Consider the following 16775-nt stretch of genomic DNA (forward strand, 5'->3'; position numbering starts at 1 on the left):
GTACCGGTCACCTGCTTCCAACCCCTGTTGTTTTTAGAAAAGGGCATTTTTTAACATTGGCGTTCCACAGTCGGCCAACTGTATTAAGCCCTCTCTAAGACAAGCTCTTAGCTGGTAAAGGACCTACCTGCAGCAGGACTTTCTTTCTGCTCATGTTGACTTCTTGTTTGGGCCCCAGATATGCCTTCTCATCGTTCTACAGAGGCACATGGTTGTTTGAAAAGAGTTGGGGAGTATGTGCTGTTTGAGAAAATTGGGCAGAGTGTATTCAGAGCAACTCACATTCACAGCGATCAGAAACTCGTGTGTAAGGTAAGACCTCACAGGCACAAATCAATCAGCTGATTGATTCAGAAATTTGGTGTATGTGCATATATGCACATATATCATAAAGGATTGAGTATATATAATATATATATATGCACAGGCATAAGTAGCTTAGCTGTAACTTATGATAGATAGATGACTGGATCAGAGCATCTCCAAAACATCAGGCAGGTCTTGAGGGGGTTTCTGGTATAGTTTTGATTGATAGGTAAATACATATATGTGGTAAACAAAAATGAAAATATTAATTCTATCATATGTAGGAAATTGTAGTATTGTCTCTGTTTGATCATTTTATTTTTATTTTTATAAATGGACCAATAGAAATACTCCTATTATTTTTAACAATAATAAAGTTTTTTTTGCCCCCCTATATATATATATATATATATATATATATATATGTATATGTATATATATATATATATGTATATGTATATATATATATATATATGTATATATATATATATATGTATATGTATATATATATATATATATGTATATGTATATATATATATGTATATGTATATATGTATATGTATATGTATATATATATATGTATGTGTATATGTATATATATATATATATATATATATATATATATATATATACATATATATATATATATATATATATATATATATATATATATATATATAGGGGGGCATATATAAATATATATAAAATATTATTTATTTATTTATTTATTTTTGTTTTGGTGCCAAAAATGAATTTCATATATAATTAAATTCACAATCATATCAGAATATTATGATCACCCCTGATTTGCAATGCACTTGCAATGAATCCCATTATATCAGCTCCACTGACCATATAGGATCACTTTGTAGTTCTATAAGTACAGACTATAGACCATCTGTTTTTCTGCATACTTTGTTAGCCTCCCTTCACCCAGTTCTTCAGTGGACAGGATCCCACAGAGCATGTATTATTTGGGTAGTGCATGATAAATGTTGTTATTGTGCTACACAATATGCTTTTATAAGTATACTGTGGATATTATCAGTGCTTGAAGATTGATTGACTGCACATTTCATTACAAAAGCGTAAGAGTATCACTGCAGAACTGAGAATAGTCCACCAAGTAGTCCACCAAGTGGAGCTGATATAATGGGCAGAGTTCATACCACACCAGGGGTTACCTCTTACCTCTCTTTGTATAAGAGGTAAGGTGGTCATAATAGTCAGTGTATATGACTGTATATATGTCACATATTTCAATATGTGGCAAATACAGGTTGAAGGTAATGGAAATCTCAGATTTCTGAATAGGTCAGCCTTTTTTTCTTTTCTGGGATATCTAGTTCTAGCTTTATTATGTATTCGTTCTCTTTCTAAGGTGTTTCCCATCTCTAGATATTTGCAGTCAGTGGCCGTCTACCTTTACCTTCCCGACCATCCCAACCTAACTCAGATAACTGACATTGTTGTTGAGGATATGATGGCCTATGTGTTCTTTGGACAGAGTTATGGCTATTTGCACACATACGTTCAGACCTCAAGAAGCTTAGATGAAGACGAAGCTTCAGCACTCTTTCATCAGATGGTGTCTGCTGTGGCACATTGTCACAGTAACGATGTGCTTCTGCGCGACCTGAAATTAAGAAGATTTGTCTTTAAAAATCAAGAGAGGTAAGGTGTCAATTTTCCTTCAAAATAGGAGGAATACTAGTGCTGTTCAAATACAATGCAAATGAGATCTTTAGATCCACACAAAGTGTTCATGTGGTTTTGTTGATGCAGGCTTAATCATGTGTTGAACTGTTTATTTTTTTTTATCACAATTAGGACCAGTTTGATGCTGACCAGCCTTGAAGATGCATCTGTAATGGACAAATGGGATGATTCTGTGTATGGCAAGCATAGGTGCCCTGTCTATTATGCCAGTCCAGAGGGCCTGCTGGCAGAGGGCAAGTACTCGGGGAAAGCTGCAGATGTTTGGAGTCTTGGAGTTATGTTGTACACCATTCTTGTTGGTCGATATCCTTTCAGTGACTCCAACTCCAGCGTCCTCTTCAGAAAAATCCAGAGGTGTAGGTTCAGTCTTCCGGAATTTCTCTCCCCAAAAGCGAGGTGCCTGATACAGAGCATCCTTCGTCTGGACCCTTCAGAACGACTAACGGCACAGGAAATCTTGGACCACCCTTGGTTTTCCTCTCCTAACTCTCAGAAAGTGTGGAGAAGCATGTTCCTCCAGGATGATGATCAGATGGTCCCGGAATTGTGCAGCTATGAGCCGGTAAACTGATCAGTAAAAGAGGACACACTGCATGGAAATCTCAGACTCCTGTATTCTGCAACTATAAAGAAGAGTTTTGTGATTATAATTTTTTTTTACTTGCATGAAACTTAAATGTAAAGGGTTAAAACAACAGAACATGCCACGACCACTAGATGGCAATCATGCTTTGAGAATAAAACGATCTGAATCCCCTCTTAAAGGTAATCGTTTTTGCCTGGACAGTCAGGAAGTACACGTTTATGTAAACTGAAGAAAATGGTAATGTTGAAATCACTACCAGCTCCATTTCTGATTCACACTGTTCTCGGTGCTTCAGTGTTTGTGCTCCAGGACGATCTCAGCCTTTGGCTTTTCCTTGATGTTCCATATAATTCCGCTGGAGGGCGCTGAGACTTTGAGTATAGTTGACCTGCTCCTCACAAGACCGTAAGACACGCCCACAACACACACACCTGTTCCAAGGTTCGCCTGCTGCTGTAGCCTGAAGTGTCACACGTGTGAACTTTGTGGGCTCCTGTACATTTGATTTTTGGAAAATGTCTAGTTGTTAATTATTTATGAATGAAAATGAATTTTCAAGCATTGTGTTAAATTAGCTTTAGCATCACTGCTAATTGTGTATTATTATTATTATTATTATTATTATTATTATAGTTGTTATTTTTTTTTCACAACTCATTATAAACTCATTATTTCAAATGGGCTACAGCCCCACATTTTGGTCGAGTACATTTGTGGGAGTCTTATAATATTTACAGTGGGGGTTTGTTTTGGTAAGAGGCGCCTGTGGTCCTGTAGTGCTTTTAACAGTGAGAGTGTCCTGGAGCAGTGGGATGATCCTATAGTGTTCCTCTGTGGGACTGTCTTTTTTAGTGAGAGCCTGGTTATCTGTTAGGGGGATTGTTTTAAGTGAAGGTCCGGTGGTCTTTTGGTGGGAGTGTTTTTGTTTTTAGTTGGAAGGTCCTGAAGTCTTTTAATGCTGTGATGCTGTAGTTTTTGCCACTCCTGATGGTGTTTTAACTGCAGTGTTTTGGTGTTATTGTTTTTTTTTTTGTCTTAACTGGAAGGGTCTGTAGTCTTTTAGAGGGTGGGGGGTTTTGTGGCAGTGTTTATTTTTTACGGGAATGGTGCTGTTGTCTTTTCGTAGTAGTATTTTTATTTATTATTTATTTATTCGATAACAGGGTTGTGGATTTGATTCCCGGGCTCGGCAAGCTGCCACTGTTGGGCCCTTGAACAAGGCCCTTTACCCTCTCTGCTCCCTGGGCGCTGGAGTTGGCTGCCCACCGCTCTGGGGGTGTGTGTACTGCCCCTAGTTCATTAGTGTGTGTGTGTGTGTTTACTACCGCAGATGGGTTAAATGCAGAGGACACATTTTGCTGTACACTGCTGTACACACAGTGACCTGTAAACACGTGCACCTTTAGTGGGAGGGTGTTTTTGTAGCTGTAAATAATATTAATAAATATTTTTTTTTATGGGAATAGTGCTGTTGTCTTTTAGTAGTAATATTTTTTTATTATTTATTTATTTATTTTATTTTGTATGGGAAAGGATCTTAAAGTCTTTTAGTGTGAGGGTTTTCATTTTTAGTTGGAGTGTCCTGAAGTCTTTTACACACAGTATTTGCTATAGTGAGGGTCCTGGAGTGTTTTAATAGAAGTCAGTTTTTTTTTATTTTAATAAGAGTGTATTTTAGTAAACATGCCCAGAAGTCTTGCAGTAGGCTTATCTTTTAATGGGAGATTTCCTATAGTGTTTTTTTATGTGGGCGTGGCTTATCTATGGGCGGGTCCTGTATTCCACTGTCTCTTAGTGAGAAGGACCTGTTGTCTTTGGGGGAGACCTGTCGTTTTGCAGTAGGAGGGCGTTTTACTAGAAGGGTCCTGTAGTTTATTAGTGGGAGGATCTTTTAGTGGGAGGGTCTTTTTAGTGGGAGGGTCTGGTAGTCTTGCACTGAGCGCGGTGGGCGGGGGGTATCGCTGGAGCGGCGGCGTGCTCCTCTCAGCTCTCGGGCGTTTTTCAGACGGCGAGCGAGATTAGCTCGTGCATCTTCGTATAACCGGGCTGGAAGCGGAACGGAGGCCGAGATCAACACGATGAAGCAAGCGAGAGCCGTGTGAGAGAGGAAGAGCTGCGATTAAAGAGCCGAGCGAGAGAAACGGAGGGGAAGCGAGCGGAGCAGCAGTTCATTACAGCGGTAAGAGAAGAGTAGTTGGGATGCGTTGCTCGCTGACTGGAGCTCAGTGTTTACCTCGCCGCTGGGATGTTGATGGTGAGAGGCGAGCAGCTCCACAGCAGCGTGTCTGTTATGATCGCCTTGAGAGCTGTGTGTGTGTGTGTGTGTGTGTGTGTGTGTGTGTGTGTGTGCGTGCGCGCGCGCGCGCGCGCGAGCTCCGGTTAGGACAGCTGTAGATGAAATCACTCTCATCCACTTCATCACATTTGAAGAGTTCAGTGGTAACAGCAGGCTGAACACATGACTCGGCTCTTAGGGGCAGATAGTTGCATGTTGGTGGGAATTACATTCAGTGCGTTCATGTCGTCCCCAACGAAATCCCCTTTTTGTACTTTTTTGGGATGCGAGAAGAGCAGTGTGAAAATAACAGTGGCACCCTCCCTCTGTGGCAAGAAATCTGCCACCAACTTTTGTTGCTGTCATTGCACTTGCAGGTGGCAACTTTTCACAGCCTGTCTTCTGCCGTCTTCATCTGGTGGTCGGGCTATTCATTCAATTAGGAAGCATAAAAAAAAACTATATACTATATTCAGAATATTTACAACAGGATGACTATAAACTTCTATCCAGTATACCACAGTAAGACCTACAGCAATACTACAGGAAGTTCTACAGAATTTCTGTGGGAAGCAGGTTCTCAATAGTACCAAAAAGGTTCTTTGATCTGTGACATCAAAGGAACACTTTTAAGCGACATATAGGAACATATTAAAAATGGTTCTTCAAAGAGCTGTTTACAAATTGTTTACCATAGAGAATGACTACTTTATCAGGAGAGGAACCTGATTTAAGGTGTCCATCATAGAGAGTTCAACCAGGTGAGAAACATTAAAAAAAAAAGGTTCTTCAAAGAACAATGTAGTTGTTTACCATAGAGAAGATGTAATGTGTTCTAATGTAATCGTTTATCTTCATAGAGAAGAACCATTTAACTTGTTGAGGAATTGTGTTAATTGTTTGGGTTGTCTAGGTTATTTATAGAACTGTTTTCTTTACGAAGAACCTTTAAAAAGCCCCATCTTTTTATAGAGTGTGAGCAATATCTATAGTTCACTACAAAAACAGGCAAACCTTTCTGTACAGTTTACAGTTTTTTTACTCTACTACTCTGCTTTGACACCCATCCATATATTTAATAATCTTATTTTCTTGTCTGGCCTAATAAGTGTTGTATATATCTATTATACATATCATTTTAACTCTGTATTGTGTATAGAGTTGGGCAGAATATAATATATAAGAAAATAATTCAATATATCCATAAAAAAAGTGACACATCCAGAATACATTTAGAATATATCTTAATAAGAAAGCTAGGGAAAGCTCTGCTGCTGTCATTTTAACTTGATCCACACTGTTCCTCACTGTTGCTGGTTGCCAGGTTTCTTAGTGCAACTGTTAATGTCCCAGGAAAGATTATTGTCACAAGCCTCCAAAAGGCAATGTAATTATGAAATTTAAAATACATACTATCATTGGTGCTTTACTACCCAGTTCACCATGTTCTAATAACCCAATCTGGCAAGTGTGGCTTTAAAGTGAGTAACGTTGGTGTTCAGCAATCCAGGTCAACACCAGTGCTGAGCTAATCACTTGAACATATTCACTACTGATGAGACTACTCTTTTTGCTTCGTGCCATTGGCTGATATTAAGTAGTTAACACACAAGCATTGATAGTCTTACTGTTGGACATTGTACTTTTTTCTATTATTTAGTGGATAAATATTCTCAAATGTTTTCTCCCAATTTGGTACTGTCCATTAATCCAGCCGTTAGACTAATAATGCTCCCGGCACTGGGAGGGTACGGGCTTTACACGCCTCCTCCGATACATGCAAAGCCAGCACCTCTTTTTGAACTGCTGCCAGTGCGGCATTACTGGGCAGCCAAAAAACTCTTAGGAAAGGTAGATCCCCAACTCCACCGTATCAGCTAACAGATGCCTGTGCCAGAAAACATCGCAGAACAGTAAAAAAAAGGGGAGAGGGTGCCATCTGTCCACCCGAAGGAGCACAGACAATTGAGCTCTCTTGGACTCTGGCCGCTGATGGCAAAGCGGCATGGCTCGGTGTTTGAACTCACATTATGTTTTTATAGCGCTTCTCAAAAGCCCAAAAATGCTAGCAGATAACAGTTAGATTGAACATGTAAACGTCTAAGATCAGACAACCATATAGATGACAAAAACAAACGACCACAATGCATGATGAATTTCACAACTTCTTATAAACCCAGGACAGTGGGAGGTTCACTGTTAGATATGTGATGGGAAGGAGTTCCAGAGGTGTGCAGGTCTGGAGTCTGGAGAAGGCTCAGTCACCAAATCTATGGAGGTTGGAGGAGGAAAGAAGGTCTGGGAGTGCGCTAAGGTATGTAAGGTTGTGGAAGAACAGCCGGGTAGGAAGGAGCAAGCTTTGTTCGTGAGCAGAAGGATTTTAAGCTGAACGCTGTATTTAATAGGAAGCCAAGGGAGCTTTCGGAGAGCTGATGTTGTGTTTGTAATGTTGTGATGTGACCAGGTGTGAACAAGGAGACGAGCAGCGGGATTCTGAACCATCCAAAGTTTGTAGGCAAACGAAGAGCTCATGCTGCAGGAGGACCGCAATGTAGTAATGTAGGTAGCTTGAGATGAAGGTATGGATGAGAGTTTCCGCAGCAGGCTGAGAGAGAGATGGTTGGAATTTAGCTGTGTTGTGCAGGTGAAAGACAGACAGATATCAGATTTCAGACCACAGTGGAAGAACACGGAGAAGTATCATCGATTCAGAATTGTAAGGAAGCTGGTTTATTGTATACAAGTTATGTTTCTGAAGGAGAATAACTCCAGTGAATAACGTCTGTTTCCTTTTTTGTCCGTTTCTATTTTCTTCCATGGTTTTAACCTTGTAGCTGCTCTGTACACAATGTAAACAATCCTGGATAAATTGACCAATAGAGTTCAGAGAATGTTTTGTAAAATTACAATTTTGGAGATACATGTTTTCCATTGGACAGCAACAATAAACTCTTTAATTTTAATCTTGGGCCCTATCTTACACCCCAGTCTATATTTTCACGCCTTCCGTCTGCGACGTTTAAATAGCAACGTTGCTTATGAATATATCATCGCCGATGGGCGTGGTGGTCTCGAAATGAGGTATTTTCGTCAAAAATTCTGGTGTATTGCTAACTTGGCAACGGAAAACACAGATGCGCCACTGGCTGCAAACAACCTAGGCAGACTTCAACAGTTAGACGTTCGTTGCAGTAAATTGTCATCACAGGCACGTGCTTAATGCGCGTACACCCCCAGCTTTGCGCCATCGAAATAGCAGTATGTCAAAGTCAGACCGTACCTGGCTCTTAAAGGGAACGGCAGGTGACCCACTGATTGGTTTATGACACATTACGCCCCAAAACACACCCATGATTAATTAAGAGACTTCGTTCATGCCTATTGCGGACGCTTCCCATCGTTATGATAGCGAAGACACACTGACCCGCCCTAAATCAAGCTGTGCGGTGCGCGGTTGACGCCTCTTGCCTGTGACTTGCAGTATTCTAGATTACTATAAGCCCGTATTTGAGTTGTGTACAATATGCTATTCAGAAAAAGTGATGGTTTATTATATAATTAATGTTTAGGTTTGTTTCTCTCACATATTGTGAAGGAAAAATTGGTAACGCTTCACTAAACAATTATCTGAACAAAGCTGACGTTTTGGTTTGGTGCCTATGGTTTCCTAGTGCGTATGTTCATGCTTCAGAGCCCCTCTTTAAATTAGAAGTGGTCATCTGTGAAACTTGACTCAGTGCTGATTGGGGGCGGGGGGCGGGGGCGGGGGGGGGTGATGGGGTCTCTGGACTTCTGCTGCTGACAGAGTCAACTGCTGTGCGCAGTGCATGCGCTACAAAGACTTATCAGTGGCCACTGGCTGTTTTTCATCTGTACACGTGATATTGATGAAGTGGGTTGATATATTGATTACTCTTGAGTAGATTTTGCTTTACCTGGAAATGAATGTGATGTAATGCAGTGATGAATTAATGATAAGGGATTGACATCGGGGCTTTAGTGAAGTCAGCTTTAAAGTGGAGAATATATTGCCTCTCTCTTGCACAATCCATTGCCCTTAGAGGTTCAGTTTCCTTTTTATTTATTTGTGTGAGGAAGGAAGGTGCTATTTGACCGTTCACAGTCCCTGGGAAAGCTGTGCCTCGGATATTTCATCCTCTTTTAGGCTGCACTGACATTCACATCCATTAGTGCATGACAGCCACAACATCGTCGCATCAGTTGGCATTTTAGAGTTGATCGCAGTATTCCTCTAAATGCGAAAGAGTTTTGTGATTGCTTTCACGCTTGTTTTCACAGTTGAAATTATGTGAAATGATTTCTCAGTTGTCGAAAATTTAGCCATCTGTTGTATTAGCACCACATGTGGGATTTTTCTGTTTAATCAAAGTCTGCAATTGAGAGGAAAAAAGTCCACCATATAAAGCTGTTTGCTGACAGTAGAAGAGATGCCACAGTAGGTAACAGTCAGCTGAAAGTTTATTGCTCCTGCAGCGGCTTTTCCAAAAAAACTAAGCTGATCTGACTTTAATGTTGTTACAAATGGCACGAATACAGACATCTCACCCTGCAAAGAAAAGTCATTTCAGGGAGTTAGCATCACCACCCAACCCCCACAAACCTCCTACCCTAAAAAATACATATTCATATAAAACACAGATCAGCCACAACATTAGCACCACTAGCCTAATATTAAGTAGATCCTCCTTGTGTCACCACACCAGATCTAACCATTATGTGGTTTCTGCCACCAACACATTAGCAGCACATCCTTTAAGTCTTGTAAGGTGTTTCCTCCATGACCATCAATGCCTTGTCCTTTCTTGGTGCACTTTTGCTATGTACTAACCACTGCATCACAATTTGACCCTTGTCAGAGTGACTAAGATCCTTACTCTTGCCCATTCTTCCTGTTTTACACATCACCATCAAGAACTACCTGTTCAATTGCTGCCTAATTTCCTAATATCCTATCCCCCTTACAGATGCCACTGTAGATAATCAATGTTTTTTGTCACTTCACCTGTGCTAATGTTATGGCTGATCAGTGTGTATACTTATATGGCAGTATTATAGTCAGTATAATTCGTCTTATTCAGTCTTCTGGTCATCTGTTTCAGTCAGACTCTACATACTTCTGCTTTTGAACCGTTTGATAATTTTGTTCATGTTAAATATAAAATGCCATGCTGGGTGTAACTAATAGAGGGCTGAGGTAGGATGCAAGCTTGAGTTACCTTTAGTAATCCGTTTAATACTGTCCCAGACAGAGTTAACAGAACCAAGAAGAACAGACATATCTATAATAGAAACACAAAGAAACAAAACCCAAAATTAAGCCAATATAAAACCACAGGGACCAGCCCAAGGACCCTAAAATGCAGCGCAGTGAACATACAACATTGACAATGCCAGACCAGGAACAGCTCAAACACAGGGGTATAAGAGCACAAGACACAAACAGGAACACCTGGGGAGAATAACGAGAGGGTAGGGCTACAAAGGGGACACAGGTGGAAACACTAATGACTAGGCGGGGCTAGGGCAGAGACAAGAACACAAAACAGCTAAATATGCTAAAGAGGACATGGGGAAACCAAACCACAAAACAAAACAGGGCAAGACAGAGACATGTTACTTTGGGTTGCGCATGAATTGAGTATTTGACTTATTTTCAGTTCATTTTTTAACAGTTGTTAGTTGTTTACTTTGTATTGGATGTATTGAACTTGCCAGCCCTAACACACCCAAACACATGAGATGCATTTCTAGCAATTTCCCATCTTTTTACAGACTGTTCACATGCAGCTCATTTTAACTCTGGGATTCTGCACACAGCTCCAAACGTTTAATGGCAAGAACAGCTCTATTCCAAGCCTGCCTCTCTGTCTGCTGTTATTTGTGTACTGTGATATGAATGTAACTGGAAGTTCATTTTTTAAAGAACTCCTCTCTCCCTTTGAGTCCCATGTGTTTGTCAATCTGATGAAATGTGCAGTAATGAAGCACTTTCTGATGTGTTTTGAAAAATGCTAAATTATAGTGTAGAGGCTGACACATTATTTTTTTTACAGCTTTTATTCAGAGGCAGAGCACTTTGTTCTAAGCAGCTCCGCTGATTTTGTAAATGAATGCCTGGGGTTAAAATACTCGAGTGCCCCATCACCTCCTTGGTGGCCTCACAGAAAAAAGGGAAATGATTAAAAGCTTGTTGAAAATCCTGCAGCACAGAAAAAAAGGCCTTAATTGGGTAATGACTTTGCTGATACGGACAGAAAAGCCTTAAGGGTTCGGTAAGTGTTGCAGATCTGCAGATCCTTCCCTATCTAATGGATCTCCCAGCACAGAATAGACCACTGCATGCCTGGAAACAGCACAGAGACTTGGCGACTCTGCACTCTGTACTGCTGTACTGATAGCAGTCGCTCTCTCTGAACTGGAGTAGGATTGAAAATATTCTGAAATCTAATTCTGTTATGTACAGTAGGAGAGCAAGTCTAACGCTTTGATCTTTGCAGTAGTCTGACTTAGAGGTTTGGTGTGCGTGTCTTTGTGTGTAGTGTTCTGTACTGATTTACTTACAGGAGAGTGTAGGTTAACATACACTGTATGCAGAATTATTAGGCAAATGAGTATTTTGATCACATCATCCTTTTTATACATGTTGTCCTACTCCAAGCTCTATAGGCTTGAAAGCCAACTACCAATCAAGTAAATCAGGTGATGTGCATCTCTGTAATGAGAAGGGGTGTGGTCTAATGACATCAACACCCTATATAAGATGTGGAATATCTTTATATAGGGTGCTAATAAGTGGTATATAAGAAGTGCTTAATTATCAGGCAACTTCCTTTCCTTTGGCAAAATGGGTCAGAAGAGAGATTTGACATACTCTGAAAAGTCAAAAATTGCAAGAAGTCTTGCAGAGGGATGCAGCAGTCTTGAAATTGCCAAACTTTTGAAGCGTGATTACCGAACAATCAAGCGTTTAATGGCAAATAGCCAACAGGGTCGCAAGAAACGTGTTGGAAAAAAAAAGGCGCAAAATAACTGCCCATGAATTGAGGAAAATCAAGCGTGAAGCTGCCAAGATGCCATTTGCCACCAGTTTTGCCATATTTCAGAGCTGCAACGTTACTGGAGTATCAAAAAGCACAAGGTGTACGATACTCAAGGATATGGCCAAGGTAAGGAAGGCTGGAAAAACGACCACCTTTGAACAAGAAACATAAGATAAAACGTCAAGACTGGGCCAAGAAATATCTTAAGATGCACACCAGATGGATGGGCTCGAGGCTGGATCAGTAAAGGGCAGAGAGCTCCACTCCGACTCAGACGCCAGCAAGGTGGAGGTGGGGTACTGGTATGGGCTGGTATCATCAAAGATGAACTTGTGGGACCTTTTCGGGTTGCGGATGGAGTAAAGCTCAACTCCCAGACCTACTACCAGTTTCTGGAAGACACCTTCTTCAAGCAGTGGTACAGAAAGAAGTCGGTATCGTTCAAGAAAAACATGATTTTCATGCAGGACAATGCTCCATCACATGCATCCAAATACTCCACAGTGTAACTGGCCATTAAGGGTCTAAAAGAAGAAAAAATTATGACATGGCCCCCTTGTTCACCTGATCTGAACCCCATAGAGAACCTGTGGTCCCTCATAAAATGTGAGATGTACAGGGAGGGAAAACAGTACACCTCTCTGAACAGTGTCTAGGAGGCTGTGGTGTCTGCTGCACGCAATGTTGATAAACAGATCAAGCAACTGACAGAATCTATGGATGGAAGGCTTTTGAGTGTCATCGTAAAGAAAGGTGGCTATATTGGTCACTGATTTGTTTTTGGTTTTGTTTTTGGATGTCAGAAATGTTTATTTCTAAATTTTGTGTATATTGGTTTACCTGGTGAAAATAGTGAGATGGGTATATATTTGTTTTTTATTAAGTTGCCTAATAATTCTGCACAGTAATAGTTACCTGCACAAACAGATATCCTCCTAAAATAGCCAAATCTAAAACAAAACCCACTCCAACTTCCAAAAATATTAAGCTTTGATATTTATGAGTCTTTTGGGTTGATTGAGAACATAGTTGTTGTTCAATAATAAAAAGAATCCTCTCAAATACAACTTACCTAATAATTCTTCACACACTGTATTGAAGTATGTCTAGTGGAATTGGAATCTGTTTTTGATTGTTTGCTTTTTGAAATGTTCAGAATGCAGAAATTCTGAATGTCTTTGTAGTTCTTCTTTATTACGCTTTGTTAAAAGTCCTTGGAGCTAGCTTTCCTGACTCCAACACATTCAATGTTTTGTTCACATGAGAAATTGTGCGGATAACATGTCAGATATTTTCTTCGTCTTCGTTCTAATTTAGATTTCTTTTAACAGGAGCTGTTTGTTTGAGTAAAGAATACCTCCTTCCACTGTGATGTGCATCCATCAAAGACGCTGTGTGGTAAGTCATTTTGCAATTTAATGCTGTTGAACAAATTAGCAATGCAATTATCTGTTTCCAAATGTATCTGTTGAAGCCTGCAGCTGTTTTTATCAAACAGATTACTCAACAATGAGTTGATCAATTGTTTAGTGATTCTCCTGTACAGTACATAGTCTTCTGTACAGAGTGGTCCATAGAGTAGGATATAATAGTAGTGTGTGTGTATATACTGTACAGAGGAAAATTAGATATGTATATCAAACATAAGGATCTGAGCCAATTTGACAAGAATCACATTTTGATGGCTAGACAACTGGTTCAGAACATCTTCAAAACATCAGGCAGGTCTTGAGGGGTGTTCCTAGTATGCAGTGGTCAGTACCTACAAAAATTTGAACGAACCAAGAATGAACTGGTGACTGGGTCATGGGCACCTAAGGCTCATTGATGCTATCCATGGATGCCTCACGTTACAACTTACAGGACTTGCAGGATCTGAAACCACAGAATGCCTTTAGAGGTGTTGTGGAGACTATTCTGAAATAGTCAGATCTGATATATATATATATATATATATTCTGCTGCTGCCTCTTTTTTTTATCATAATTGCCATTTGAAATTGGCAGTTGTCTTTTATATTTTACAAAATTTCATCATGAATAGACTAATAATGATATTATAATAATAGAAGTTTTTATTGTCTAAAGCTTTGTATACATACAAATAATGTGTGTGTGTAAACAGTTTCAAGCAGCTTGAAAATGCTTGCATTTAGGCTATTTCAGACTGTCGCTAAGGATTTTTGAGCTAGGGTCACGGGTCAGATTTTTTGGTTTGAAAGCTTGATGCTGTGGCTGGCCAGGCTCTTGTGATCTGTGTTGTTTGACAGCGTTATTGCTGAGTAGAGCCAGTGAGATATCATGCTGGGAGCCCTGCTGTGATGCTGTCTCAGAGGGGGGTGGCTGCTCCTTTGCCTCTTAGCTTCAGACAGCTTAATTGCCATGTGTCAAGATGTATGGACACAGATTACAGGGAAATTTCAAGTCAAGAGAGAAGTATGTTGCAATAAAGATCTGTTTTTGGACAAAAGTGAGGTACACAGCACCTACTCTTCATAGCGTTCAGAGGTGGTTGTGATTTTCAAGGCCACTTTGTTCACATCAACTTTATATAATATATAATGCACTGTGCTTTGGGAGGCAGTTCTTCATTATCTGACAGCTGAATATCGTTACTGTAGACAAAAACCTTGCATCTCCAGTCTCAAAAATGGCAGAAATGGAGATACCAGTAACGATATGCTAATTAACAGTAGGTGAACAAGACAAATGGAGACATATTCAGAGCATGTTTTTTCAGGTTAATGACTATTTATTCTAGAGCCATGTTTACAAACATCGGCGGTTAAACAGCAAACTCTGCTTAATTGGAGATTAAGTGGCTGGGTCACTGTTTGATGTACCTTGAAGATTAGATATTAAAGTTGAGCATATTCAGTAAATGCCTGATTTTGTTTTTAATACTGGTACTAATTAGATTCCTTCCAAGCTAAATGATATTGGTCTTTTTGAAACACTGGGGTACTAGAAAAGCCTTCATAAGCATTCCTGAATGTTAGTTAATGAAACATAATATTTATTCACTGTTCATAAAATCATAAAGGGCCTTTTGAGCATAAACACATTGACCAGCAAATGTAGCTATTTTTCAAAGCAGTTAATTAACTAATAATTGACTGCAGTCGTAATTCTAGCAGTATTAGCTTTTACGGCTACTTGTTATACGCAGGTGAATCATAGTGGGCATATGCATAGTCCTGCATAATGCCCACAGCATTTTGATGGTTAAACTGTATCCTTTCAAAAGTAGACTCTCTGTAACCTTGCCAAAGCTAACCTCCTGAAGTGTGAACCCCGCTCTGAATTGTGTGCGATTGTGTAGGACTACAACCCATGTAAGCTGTAATGTCTTCATCAGTATTCATAGGTCATTTCATGTTGGTTCAGTCCTCAAAGTGAACTTGTCACTTGACTGAAGCCCAGCAAATTACAAAGTAAATTTCCAGAATAACCTCCGATAACCTTGTGCAATTGCTGCAATGGACAGTCTTGATTGTATATAGGCTATGCCTATGGATGTCTTTTATTTATTTATTTAAATATGCATAGATGGGTGTATGTGTGTGTAAGACGTGTGTGTGAGTGGCAGTTATTGTTTAATATACACTCATTTTGAATGACAGTGCATAAGTAATGCATACAGGTCTCCTCAATAAGAAATGCAAATTAGTTTTTGCTAAGAAATAAATTGTTCATCTCAGTGTGCATCTAATCAGACACTTTTGTCTAAGGGTCATAATATCTGTTTGGGGTTGGTTTGTTTTGCTTGGCTGGTTGCTTCCACAGTAGAGTATAAAATCAATATGAATAGAGGGAATTTTTTGCACCCCTCTCACTGTAAGGCTGCCGGCTAAAGGTTAATTGCTTTTGCTAATGTTATTGAGGCCCCTGTAAAAGTGGGTCATGTGCACTGCTTGAGAAAGTGGCCTTTTGTGAAGGAAGCTGTTTCTAACTCAATTCAAGGCGCTAGTTTGCATTCACTTCAGCACAGAAATTCTTAGGCCATAGAAAGTTACCGCTGAACGACTGCGTGTCACTCAGGTCAGCTACAGTGCTTCAGGTTGGCTTCATACATACATTCATGGACATTTAATTATTTCGTGAAATACAGTAAGTGTACAGATGAGGATTCAGAATTTGTTTGGAAAAAAAATGTGTCTAGTGGCAGGACTGAATAATTCACAGTTATAATGAGAAAATGATGGATTAACCCTTGTGTTGACATTAAGATTAAGAGTAAAATCATAATTTATGGCCGTTGCACTGCAGTGCAACAGAATGTAGTATTTAACCCATCCATGGCCCACCCAGAGCGGTAGACAGCCATGGGAGCAGGAGTTGGGGGTTTGCCAGATTACTTAAGGGCACCTTAGCCTTTAGTATTGAGGGAGGAGAAAGTTCTGTTTCATCACAAAAGTTAGGACACCTAACTTGATATGAAAATGTCATGGTTTTGGGGCCTGTTTTTTGCATTAGGGTCTGGAGAGCTCTCCAACGCAGAATCCACTAGGATTGCTTTATTGTATAAGAGGGCACTCGAGGAACATATAAGAACATCTGTCTAAACACTAAGACTGAAATGTCACACAGCTGAAAGAATTCTGCATGGAGGAGTGGGAAAAACTCCCAGTCCATGTCAGAGGCAGATTGGCCATTATAAGAAATGTCTAACTGAAGTTATTTCAGCCAAGGGGGGAAATACCAGCTATTAGGGCATAGGGTGTCCCAACTTCTTTCTAGAGCTGGGCAATATGACAGTGTTTATCAAATCCTGATAAAATTTGTTATTGTGATAACAATATGCTTTTTTATGTTGAGGATATTGCTAG

The 16775-nt window shown here is 39.8% G+C and overlaps 2 protein-coding genes across 2 annotated transcripts in view; both read left to right on the top strand.

The window, feature by feature from the left end:
- Nucleotides 1-180: 180 nt before the first annotated feature.
- LOC140564610 (tribbles homolog 2-like) lies at nucleotides 181-2596 on the top strand. Its single transcript, XM_072690205.1, has 3 exons — nucleotides 181-312; nucleotides 1688-1980; nucleotides 2137-2596. The coding sequence occupies exons 1-3, from the start codon at nucleotides 181-183 to the stop codon at nucleotides 2594-2596; spliced, it is 885 nt and encodes a 294-aa protein (XP_072546306.1).
- Nucleotides 2597-4563: 1967 nt separating this feature from the next.
- Nucleotides 4564-16775, top strand: part of LOC140564716 (kelch-like protein 29) — a 123094-nt gene continuing 110882 nt past the window's right edge. Inside the window, exons 1-2 of the mRNA XM_072690337.1 lie at nucleotides 4564-4790; nucleotides 13279-13345. The gene's annotated coding sequence lies outside the window, so the exon portion shown is untranslated. The remainder of the gene's footprint in view (nucleotides 4791-13278; nucleotides 13346-16775) is intronic.

This window comes from Salminus brasiliensis, chromosome 10 (genome assembly GCF_030463535.1).
Source record: "Salminus brasiliensis chromosome 10, fSalBra1.hap2, whole genome shotgun sequence".
Taxonomy (NCBI): Eukaryota; Metazoa; Chordata; class Actinopteri; order Characiformes; family Bryconidae; genus Salminus; species Salminus brasiliensis.